The sequence below is a fragment of the Eucalyptus grandis genome, chromosome 7 (assembly GCF_016545825.1).
Source record: "Eucalyptus grandis isolate ANBG69807.140 chromosome 7, ASM1654582v1, whole genome shotgun sequence".
NCBI lineage: Eukaryota > Viridiplantae > Streptophyta > Magnoliopsida > Myrtales > Myrtaceae > Eucalyptus > Eucalyptus grandis.
In genome coordinates, this window is record NC_052618.1 from 43,647,708 (window position 1) to 43,659,972 (window position 12,265).

The 12,265-nt window shown below is 39.3% G+C and overlaps 1 protein-coding gene across 1 annotated transcript; it reads left to right on the top strand.

Annotated features, from left to right (window-relative positions):
* Window positions 1–1,411: 1,411 nt before the first annotated feature.
* Window positions 1,412–11,880, top strand: LOC104453610 (protein ACCUMULATION AND REPLICATION OF CHLOROPLASTS 3). Its single transcript, XM_010068215.3, has 16 exons — window positions 1,412–1,887; window positions 2,768–2,826; window positions 4,497–4,561; window positions 5,277–5,411; window positions 5,630–5,678; window positions 6,245–6,357; window positions 6,440–6,511; window positions 6,704–6,814; window positions 7,086–7,264; window positions 7,853–8,134; window positions 8,224–8,300; window positions 8,474–8,865; window positions 9,497–9,601; window positions 9,687–9,824; window positions 10,540–10,706; window positions 11,503–11,880. The coding sequence occupies exons 1-16, from the start codon at window positions 1,541–1,543 to the stop codon at window positions 11,573–11,575; spliced, it is 2,364 nt and encodes a 787-aa protein (XP_010066517.2). The 5' UTR covers window positions 1,412–1,540; the 3' UTR covers window positions 11,576–11,880.
* Window positions 11,881–12,265: the final 385 nt, after the last annotated feature.

The window sequence follows — 12,265 nt, forward strand, 5'->3', positions numbered from 1 at the left end:
TCAAAGATACTTCGTAATGAACTTTCAAATTACAATTTAATTTTGAAAAAGTTTCTTCAACCTAAAATCCTTTACATTTTTCCAATGGCTTCCTCCAAAAGTCCAATCAAACACACCCAAAGCACGGCTTGGGTGGCAAAAGTTGATATATATTACTAACGAGAAATGGTCTGAGGGGGCCAGGGGTGGTTGGCAGGGTTGTTTGGGTGAGCAGGGGTCCCTGGCTTCTTCGGAATTTGGCCATGGTCATCGACCCTCACTTTATAGTTAAACTTTGAAGGAGAAATTAATAAAGACAAGAGTATCCTTAAATGTGTACATGTGCGCACGTGCACGATCGCGAGAGAGAATCACTTCTAAGCATCAACAAGAGTACAAGGAAGTTGGCCACCCTCGTCGCCAATCGAACTTTCTTTCACTCATATCCAATTTCTCTACTTTTCCTTTGATCTCCATATGATCTTGATTTTTAGTACCAACCTTTTAAGATCTTGATTTCGTCCAATTTCAGAACTCGACTCATGTCCTATACAAAACACTTATAGGTAATGATTCTACTCCCGGAAACAAATTCTGATAAAAAATGATTATTTTTTATTCTGTTTCCGGGAACAATTTCTAAAGCATTTTAAACCGTTTGATAATTGTTCAAATTTTTTTATTCGGAATAGAATTGCGTTTGATACCGTCTTCATTAATTACGTTCCAAATCAATTTCTTTTAATTTTTAAATAAATTTTTTACTTTTTTTTTCCTTTTTCTCTTATTCTTCTTCTTCTTCTTCTTCTTCTTGTGGCCGGTCGCCGGATGAGGGCCGGCGACCTCATTGGAGCATCGTCGGCCCTCTTTGGCCGAGCCTCGCTAGGGCCGGGAGAGGCCCGCTTGGCCTCCCGACGGGTGGGCATCACGAGGCTTGCCCGGCCTCGATGAGGCTGGCTAGCCCTAGCGAGGCTCGCCCAGCCCCGTCGGTGGCCAAGCGGGTCTCGCCGAACCTCGCCTTGGCTTGGTGAGCCTCTAGCGAGCTTGTTGGATTGGTTGTCGGTGACCGGTGGCGGCGGGTGGCAGTCGCAGGATGGCGGTCGATGAAAAAGAAGAAAAGAGAAAAAGAAGAGTTGATTTTGATTCTCAGATTTGTTTTTGGAACAAGAATAAACTTTTTTTTTTTTTATTCTACTTCAAATCGTGTTCTCGGGAACGAAATTTTTATCAAATGCAATTCTATTCCAAAACTATTCTTGGGAACAAAAAAAATTAGAATCGGATACTATTTGGTACGTACCAAAAACAGCCCCTCGGATCCTTCAAAACATGTACATGATACTCAAATAGGCTTTCAAAATCGAATCTTGGATCCATTGAAAATAACCTCTCTCAACCCCTACTTTTTCCGGTACAAAAATTCTTGCCGGTTGAAAAGATATCAACAAAGACAGTTCAGCTCTGAGCAAAAGAGACGAACCACTCCTTCCGCTTCCGCTTCGCACCAAAGGTCGGATCTTTCGCCTGAAGGGACCCGACCCGGAAGCCGCATTGTCCGGCCATGTCCCGCTCGCTGCGCCTCCCCCTCGACCCCGCCACGACCCGCCGAGCCGCTTCGCCTCGCCCCTCGCTCCGTCGTCTGCCACCCCATTCCCTCGCCTTCCCTCCGTTCCCTCGCCGTCGACGCGGGTATTCAGGGGAGCGGCGCGAGGTTTCCGGTGCCGGCGTCGCGCCGTTCTGGGTTCGGGTTAGATTGAGCGGGGAGCGTGTTGGGGACGAGGAGGAGGTGGGCGACGGCGGCGGCGGCGATGCCCGGTTCGTGGAGGTGATTGGCGTTGGCAGCCGGAAGGACGCCGTTCTTGATTTCTGCCTGGACTCGCCTTTTGGATTCGAATCCGTGCGTTTCTGGTAATACCCGTTTCTGTTTTTTAATTCATCTTCTCTGAATTCTGGTGACACTTCAATGCTCTGTTTGGAATGGTGTTGGGTTGTCTTAGTATGAGAGTAGTAGTTGAAAGAGTGCATGTTGTATGTGTAAAAGTTTCATCTGGATAGGTTCGTTCCTTGTAACGTTGCTTAGGATCAATGAGCGGTAGCCCGTAGGTTTCCTGACATGAAAGTATAGCCACGAGGATGAGAGTCTCATATTGAAGTGACATTTGCGAAATGAAACGCCTCAGAAGATATGAACTTGTGGTTAGGTTATATGTCCAAGACTGAAAGTGGTAGTCTGTTTGGAGCTTTCTATGGACTATATCACTATTTGACATTGTTGGACTTGGATCCATTGGGGTGGTAGTCCATCGGAGCTGCTTACCCAGTAGTTTGGACTCCCGAGGTGATGGAAATGACACAATGGAGTTACGGAAGGAGGCATGTTTCGCTTAGTCAAAAATCATTGGCGTGAATCAAAGTGCACATTATGAAACCCAAAATTGATTGACTTGTAGAAGGTCGCATGTTCAGCTCAGCCAGTATTCAAGATGGTTTTCCAATTTAATTCCTACTGCATTTAGCAATCATATGTCACCACACATGTTTTGCTGGACTTGATAGATTTTTGGTAAATGCCAGGATCTTTGATAGGGGAACTACCATTGTAGTAACTTAGGAAGGGAACTTTGATTTTATTTAACACAGAAAGTGGCAACTCCTGGATCAGAGAATTTTTCTGGTGATTGAATGCATTAATTATTGTTCTTTATTGAGAGGTGCCGATTAGCTAGAACATTCCCAATTTTTTCATGTTATATTCCAGTACATCATCTAGAAAGCTACTATTTTGCAGGAATATTATAAGGAATGATCCAACGAAGGTGCAACTACAGCAGCGGATGCTTGACAAAGGTTCAATATCTGGTTCTCCACACTGATCCTATCGTATCTGTTCCTATTTTTTTGAATCTTTAGATTGGCTTCTAATCCAGTGAGTTCTGTTTAGTGATAAAACAGAATGGCTGATTGGATATTTAATTGCTTAAAATTTATAGGTGGAATCATGCAAACTCTTTGTTATAATCGCAGTTAAAGTTCAGTCATAGATGTCCGATGTGAGAGGGAGTTTTTGTTCATGAATGGATCACTGTCAATACTGCAACTGAAAATGGTTTCTTCATTTGGCATTCAGTAGTTGAGGCAAAATGGGATGCAACTCATGTAACATAACATATTTCTATCTTCTTTTATTATAAATGATGAAGGTCGATTCTCTTCTCATCTTTTTCATCTACAAATATATAGCACCAGTCATCTTTTTCAAGGATTCAGCATGAAAACTATGGAGTACCTATTTTGCTAATACCATCTTAAACACCCTTAGATGCTTGAATACCACTTTTTTACATGCCTGGAATGCTAAAGATGCTTCAATTTGCTGATTTACCAGTCAATTAGGTTACTGTGTCCTTTATGTCTGAAGTTGGTTCTTTTTTTCTTAGCCTGAGGGGATGAAGTACTCAAAATTTCAAAGATTGAATAGCCAAATTAGAATTGTATGTCATAAAAAAAAAAAAAAAAAAGAACAAAGAAAAGAGAAGTAGCCATACTAGAACTTTTTTTCTTTTTTTGGTGACCCGGGAACCGCCGTACAGCTGACAGCTGGCGGCGTAAACCCGGGGCGACCCGCAGGGACCCACCTCCCACGGGCCGTAGGTGAGTCGCGCAATGGGGGTGAGAAGTTTCAAACCTCTTCCCTGCCGGTTGAGGGGCAAGGCGCGAACTATCTCGTCCACCGCGGGGTGGGTGCCATACTAGAACTTCTTATGCTAGAATTTGATAAAACTTTTTTTGCTGTTAATACATCCACTTAAGAGTAAGAGGGCTTCTTTTTGGTCTTCTAATTTGTTTTTTCATCTATACACCTGTTTATTGATCGATGAGTGATTGGAAAATTTCATGTCAAAGGAAGGCGACTTAAATTTTCAATTTTTGGAAGTCTTCTAAGTTTTCCTGGGAGGATCTCTCTGCTTCTGTTTAGGCAAGTAAAGCAAAGGCACCATTATGATAAAAAGCCTTTCTCTGTGATCTCTTGACCTGTGAAAAAAGGGGATTCAACTTCTAACTAAGAAAATCAGAGACAGCATTATAAAGACAGGAAAAGCTAATTTCTCATTTAGTTTCTAGCTCCACGAATAATAAGGGAATCCGCTTCCAATGAACTGCTCATGCTTCTGTAGAAGTAACAGATCCCTGACCAGTAATTTTGGAATTTATCTAGTTGATGAACTTTTATCTGATTCCCTCAAAATTTAGGTTTTGCTGGGTTATGGCTTTAGATGTAGGTTGTAAATTGCAATGGCTTTAAGTATACGGTGCGAAAAACAAGTGAATTAGCTTTAGCTTCACAGCAATGCTATGGGAAAAATTTAAGTCTGATAATGATACTTTGGGATTGTTACTCTGCATATTCAGTGTGGCAGTTTACGTTGAACCATCTTCATTGCACATTGGGGGAAGTATTTGCATAAACATTTCTTTTCTGCTGATTATATCATAAAAACCTGATTTGTTTGTTGCAGATGCTTCTCCCAGTCTTGTGGAAGCTCCACATATCATGCAGTCTTCTCCAAAGGCTATAATTCTTGTTTGTACATTCCTCAACTATAAGTTAGAACTCTTTCTTTGTGAGGATTCTGTTGTCATTCTGCTATGCTTTCTATATAATCAATATGATGACATACCCTGTATGCACTTTGAAGGTTATAACGGTTTATTTTCTATGAAGGCAGTTCAAGTCTTCCTATTAAGCTTGCACAAATTATGGTAACATGAAGCAGATACCACGAAGTGGGTTAATTTTTTCCCAATATGACAGCTTCACGCTTTATCGTGTCGTGTGTCTCCATTTTAACTTATAGAAGAATTCACTTGGGGACATCTTTGTGGTAGATTAGACCCTTTATATCTAGCACTTGGTCCATAACCAGTTCTTACTCTACAAACCCTGCATCCACCTGTTGAGACTCTTTTGCTATATATGTGCTATGAAATTGAAATCTTCAATGGAAGGCTTACAAATTGCATCTAGAAAAACCATTGGAGCCGAATGGAGGAGTGTAGCATGGTTCTCTGAATATAAGCACATATCAAAGTGCACAGTGGGTATGCCATCATATTAGGACTTAAGTTGCTAGTAATATTTTAACGGGACATGCCTTTGAAATGTGCTTATGATATTTTAAGGTTACCTTAAATCCTTCTTTTCAGCGAGACAATATCATATACTGATTGTGTTAATGACTGTCCTTAGATTCTTGTACTGCTGCTGATGTTCCCTCTTTTCTCCCTTCTCTTGATAGGTTGCTAGTGCAGGATATGGCTCGGATCATACTATAGCCTGGGATATTCTGAGACAAGTCAAATCAGCAAATGGATTTGCAGTTGCTGTTTTCCTGAAACCTTTCAGCTTTGAAGGAAGAAGGCGGCAAGATGAGGTAACATCTGCTTTTTGTACATATCATGCTCAGTATTTGAAAAGTCTGAATTGGAAAAGATTAAAGAACATCATGGAGAGTAATGATGATGGGTATAGATTTGTTGGATTCTCCAAATAGGGCTTTATTGCTAATCTTGCAAATGACAGATTTTCTTTTTTCTTTTAAGCGTTCATGGTTGGTGTTTTAATTCTTTTGCTTACATAATTATTCTGCAGGTCAAAGATTTGGTTGACAAACTTAAAGAGCTTACAACTTTTAGCATAAGTGAGTAAATTTTTCTGTCCTTTTAGTAATAACATTCTTAGATATTGTGATAAAATAAGATTTAGTTGTCTGGAGTTATTTTGGCTGCCTGTTGTCTAATTGATAAATGCTTGTGAGTTTAAGCTGGTATTGTCCTGAGGCAAAACGGTTTAGAATTATTGAGGAGGTTGCTAGAACAAATTAGCTATTATTCCTTGGTCTTGAAAATGGGTTTTAGTAATATAAGTTAGCAGAGGACTTAATATAGCGTTTGGTCAAAGGAGCAATTATATTATTTCGGACATCCATTTGTCATTATCTTCTGTTTATAGATGTACTAAGCTACTTTGACTCATTTTGCTCAATCTTAATATAAGAGGTATACAATGGGAGAAATTAACCATCTATCGCTTAGAGCTGTGGTAAGGAATTTAAATTGATGTCCTGTGGTAATCCATTTAATTTCAACTCCAAAACCTGCAGATCTCATCAATTGAAACTTTCTTAGTCTACATTTCCTCTTGTCATCACTTATAGTCACTTCTTAAGCTCAAAATGGTTCCGACTTATGGAATGTAGTCTTGCAGATATTGACACTGACCTGCTCCTGCAAAAAGATTTGGTTACGCTTGATGAGGCTGTGAGAACGGCAAATAATGCAGTTCTCTTGGCTATAAATGCCATCTCTATTCTTACATCTGTAAGTTTCCCTCTCTATTTCATTGTCTCTCTCCTGGAATCGGTGATTTTGTCTTTCATTTTCTAGCACCTGGTATTTTCAGGATGTCCACAAGAAGCATTTAGACTTGACGCAGAACAGTATGAAAGAACTGAATATTACTGAGGTCATGAAAGTAAGTTCCGATACATGCTCTTGTTTATATCTGATTCTGATGATTCCTTTTTTAGCTTTCTTACTGTTGTCTCGCCGCTCTCTCTTTAGGACATGATATAAGAAGTCATTAGTTGCTCTAAATCACTAATCTTTTTGTTTGTTATATTTAATATTTTTGCCTTTCATTGATATGTCTTTGCAACTCTGTTAGGTCCTGGAAAGATGCAAAGAAGGAAAGATTGGATTTGGTAGTGGTTACAACATTAAAATGTCAATTTTGCAAGCGATATATGATTGCCCATTTCTTAGTCGTGGTTTCAAGGTAATGCTGATGTTCATTTACCTAATATGAAAATAATTTAAATGGAAACTTGGCGTTTCAAGTGCAGCAGGCAGCTTGGCAACCCAAGCCTTTCCATTCTCTCAATGGGAAAATCAACAATAATGAAATACAATTTTGTGATGAATTTAATTGTCTTCTTTTCTCACATGCTGCTTTAATATATCTGCTAAATGTTTTTTTTTTTTTTTTTTTTGGTAAAAGTATCTGCTAAATGTTTGCTACCTCTTTCTTCCCTTTTCTTTGGTTACAGGATTTTAATGGGATGGTCATATGCATCCTAACCAGTTCAGCTGGCAACCAACTCAATCTAAAAGCCTTTCTAGAAACTTTTCGTCAAGTTACAGGATACCAAAAGGAAGTTATTGTTTCTGTGGTTCAGGAGCCTACTTTGGAGGCGAACGTGCTGGTAACAACAGTTGTTACTGTAGGGTAAGAGTCCTAATGGAATATCAAAAGCTCTATATGTTGCATTTGCCTTGGTATTTTATCATTTTGAACTAATTTCCATCTATTGAAAAGGGACTGTCAACTTGCCTTCATTGATATAGTTTAAGGGCAAAATGTTATTGATTAATGACACTACTCCAGCGTTACAGAGGCTTTAGAGTTTAGTGGACATTCTTAGTTCTGTTTTTTTTTGGTAAGGTGGACATTCTTAGTTCTGTTGATGCGTGTTAATCTGTAAAAAGAATCATTTTGGCATTATTAGAGATTTTCACTCAGTAGTCATCACTTCTGATCATTTTGAACTGGATTAAGTCTCTTATTGGCAACTATTTTTTTTCCACTCATCTTTTCTGCAGTTAAACTTATTAGTGAGTCAAGTGGGGTTTTTCTGTTCTCCTCAAAAAGAAAGTATAGTTTTTCTGTCCTTGGATCGGAATGAGCGCACAGTTTTCCCTTGCTTCTTTCTACTGTTAGCATCTCTATCAGCAGAAACTTTATATCAAGACTTAGGGAGTTGTTGCCGAAGTTATCTCTTATTTTTGAGTTTTGACTCCTGTACCATCTAATTAGTCATGGAGATCGGAACCCTCGGAAGAGCAGCATACTGTCCAGACTAGCTCAAAGTTTCCCTTTTGTCTTCAATCTTTTTGGAAAGCAACAACCACAATTAAACGGAGGTCAGGGGAAAGGTTCATTTGAAACTACAGATCCTTCTCAAGTGACAAATGTGCTAGACTTAGATGACGAGCAAAGTGGTGTAGCTGTAAATGGTAGAGGACAAGGATCTGTGCTTGATTCTGGAGAGCCTGAATCATCCGCCAAAATAGAAAACAATGAAATCCATTCATCCAGGTATGAGAGCTTTTTCGTTGTGTCAGCTTTAGCTGTCTGGCTATAAAATCGTGAATTTTATATTCCTTCTTTTGATGGATACAACGCAGAAGATATGAACAAGACGAATTTCAATTCTCAGAGAGCAATGCAGAGTTGCAAATTTTGGATGGTCAACTTCCTGAAGGTAAAACATACAAGTACTCTTGGATGATATCCTCACATTACTTTATGCACTGGTAATTAGGAAATAATTTTAACACGTAAAATCTGAATGCGGTGCATGTTGTCTTCCTCTACTTGCTTGTTAGACTCTATATGTGAATTTTCTTAACTAAATTGGTTTAAATGCACTGTTAGGAAGTCCATCCTTTCAAAGAGAGCCACTCAACTCTTGGAACTTCACACCTGGATATGAGGTGGCTCAGGAGTGGGCAAGAGAAAGGGCACATGACTCTTCAAGTTCAAAGCTCAATACCATGAGCATCTTTCAGCTTCCAGTTGGTGTAAAGCCTTCAAATGAGCTGAAAGACAATCAGAATATTGCAAATTCAGTGCAAAATGGAATTCAGGAAATTGATAATGTTGTGGAAGCCCAACCAATTGATGATTCAAGTGCATCTTCTTGGAGTGGGTTGGCTGATGTAGGGTTTGGAGCAGTGAAGGATTTTGCGTCAACGTTGATACAGGGAAAACGTCCAGATGTTCACCAGAAACAAGGAAATCTTTCTGCTCGTGCAGCGTCGATGTTGGTAATCTTTTTTCTTCAAATCACGCACTAGAAATTGTTTTGAGCAGTGTTTTGTTTTTCAGTTTTGCCATAAAGTGGGCACAAGAAGCATCTTTTGCATCCAGCCAGAACAACATTTTATTTTCTTGATCTTGAAGAGTGATCAAGAGAAGTGACTATATCGAAGATATATCATGTATCTTCTTTTCTCGAGCATGTCTGATTAAATGCCTCTTACTTCAGATATTGTTGTTTGCTGAAATTTTGATGCAGTGATAGTCTAATTGAACTGAAATTGGCTTGCCTGGATTTGGTATTGAATATAAAGATGAACAGAAACTTCTTTGTTGAAAAACTGATGTTAACCTTTATGCTTATTTATTTCTTTTTCTCCACTTTTTAGTTCTGTTAGAGATTAATAATGTAGGCCTTTAAGGTGTGTGATGGATCCTAAGGAAGAGGACAGATTGTGTCCTCTAATTTTGTATTGTGCAACTGGAATTTTTTCTATTAGCATAGGTTTGATTATGTCTCCTTCCATAGTAATATGCTACTATCCATTGTAAGAGGTCACAGTTCAACGTAACCGCACCATCTTACTATCCATAGTAAGATCATGGTGGATTCCATTCAAGGTTCTAGTTCTGCTGCAGGAAGCTGAACGATATTCTCAAAAAACATGGAATCCTAACGTGGAGATGAAATATAGAGGAGGTACCTACCGAGGACGATGCCAGGGTGGTCTTCCTGAAGGAAAGGTACTGCACCCAAGAAGGCTTTGCTGTACTTATTGTCATACTTGAGGAAAGCATATGACTGTGGTGCATGAATTAATATGTATAGGGCCGTCTGGTTCTCAGTGATGGAAGCATATATGATGGTATGTGGCGCTATGGTAAGAGGTCTGGTTCTGGTACGTATTGCTTCAGCAATGGGGATGTGTTCCAGGGATCCTGGAGGGACGATGTAATGCATGGAAAGGTTGGCAAATTTCTGTTAAAATTATTTTGCTGATTTAGACTTTCCAGCGTTATATTCCTGTTCAATGATGAAGCTGTTTTGATTTGTGTAACAGCATTTAAATATTAAGCCCCTACTCTATCTAACCACTTCAGCTATTGGACTAAGTTGGTTGTGGTCTCACAACTTCTACATGGCATTAGAACAATGGATCTTGTGTTCAAATATCTTTCTTTGTATGTCCCCCCATGTATAATTCATTCCTATGCATCAGTGTTAGGAGAAATTTATAGCCTACATGTGAAGGAGAGTGTTCAAGCATTTAACCGCAAACCACGCTTTCATCTAAAACAACTTATATTTGTACATGACTTAAGCATGGTTCCACAATTTTCTCCTGCTTGTTACGTTCAGAGTTGTTAAGACTGAAAGATGAGACATTTCCTTATGCTTCCTAGATGCAAGCAATGTGCCTATTTTAAACCTATTGTAAGAAATTGCATGTGTATTGTCTGCTGATGTCTGTAAGAATTATTTCTCTGTCTCCTAAATTCTGCACTCAGTTTTTTTTTTTTTTTTCTTTTTTTCAGTTTCAAGGTAAATTGAGTTCCGTATGTTTTGCTTTCATCATAAGATCAGTAATTGTTAAAAATTCATTCACCAGATATGAATATGAGTTAGACTATTTAAGTCACTTGTGTGGCAACATAATGATACCATTTCAATGCACCTGCAGGGGTGGTTTTATTTTCACACCGGCGACCGATGGTTTGCAAACTTTTGGAAGGGAAAGGCCAATGGCGAAGGGCGCTTCTACACAAAATCTGGTGATGTTTGGTTTGGCCAGTTTGAAGATGGATGGCGACATGGCCGTTTCCTGTGCATTGTAGTTAATGGAGACAGGTATTTGGTGTTTTGGGGGAAAACTTAAAATGCATTGACACATGTAAATTGCATCAGAGCATATTCTGCAGCATCCAACTTGACATGTCTATCTTAGTTTTTTGTATGCCTAACATACTCAGAAATTAACGTTCCTGATAACCTTCCTAAAAGAACAGGGTGTGCATGGAGTTCTTTCCAGTTTGGAAGAAACCGAGTCAACTAAAAACTTGAAAACTTCATGTTGGAACCCAACCTATTTTACTTGTAACATGACAACAATCGGAATACTGAAAATTAATATTTTAGTACTGTTACCCCAGGAATCACGTAATCATATAAATTGTCGCCCCTTGTTGAAATACCGTATCGCGGAAATTTCTGCATTATATTTATACTTACCACTGTGATGTTCCTGTAATTTTCAAGGGTCCACAGGCTAATGCATCGCAGGATAAATCCTTTGACTATGTGCTTGGAATATTGCAGAAAATAATGGTTTCTGCTCATATTATATTAGCCAAATCCAATTCATTGAGTCTGGGCTGGGTGCTCCAAAATCCATATATAGCTGAGAACTGAGTCGCGCTGCCGGTTTACATCTAAATAATCAAATTATCATTTGTAGAATCAGCTTTTATTGTCCATCAGAGCAACTTTGGTATTCAACAGCTTTGATTGGACAAATCATTTTTTTTGATATATCTGATCTCAACTTGTTTTTTATTTTATTTTATTTTTTATTTTTATTTATTTTGAATTTGCTATGTATGCTGAGACGACCTATTTCTTCTCCTGTGCAACTAATTATGGACAGGTACGTTGAGATCTGGGACCACGGTGTTCTGCTAAGCCGTGAGCAATTAGATTCCGAAAATGATGCTTTATAGAGACGTGGGGAGCAGGAAGCGAGCATGAATTAAGGGAAAGTACTCGCAGCTGAAGCAGACCAAGACTTTCGGTTTGCTGTTTGGACAAGGATCGATGTCACAAGTTGGGGTCGATGACATAAGTTCAGCTCTTCCGTGACATTTTCTCTTTATCGATCTCGTGTAGAGCATGGATTATGACTGCCTCTGTTTATTGATAGATGTATTAAAGGGCGACTGATGACCTGTACAAAAGTGACAACCGGCCGCCTGTACACTCAGATATCACAGCTGAATTCAAGTTCCCCAATACCCTTTCCCATCGATCTTAGTTTTGTTTGACAGGAACCGCTTAATACCTGTTGATCTTCGGTGACCATGTGAAATTGGAACAATGCAGACAGCGGAGTACCTTTGAAATTCATCTGTCAATCGGCAAGATAAATCATTCTAAAAACAGCAGAGAGAGAGGAGGGAGGGGGGGGGGAGATTTCCATCCATGGTGTAAACAACGAACTTATTCCGTGGTGGAACCGACGAACTTATGCGTGAATCAATTGGTCAAGTTGGCATATTGGAGGTACCGGAAGTTCAGGAGAGAGAGAGAGAGAGAGAGAGAGAGAGAGAGAGAGAGATTTCCATCCGTGGTGTGACCGACGAACTTACGTGTGAACCAATTGGTCAAGTTGGCATATTGGAGATTGGAGATAC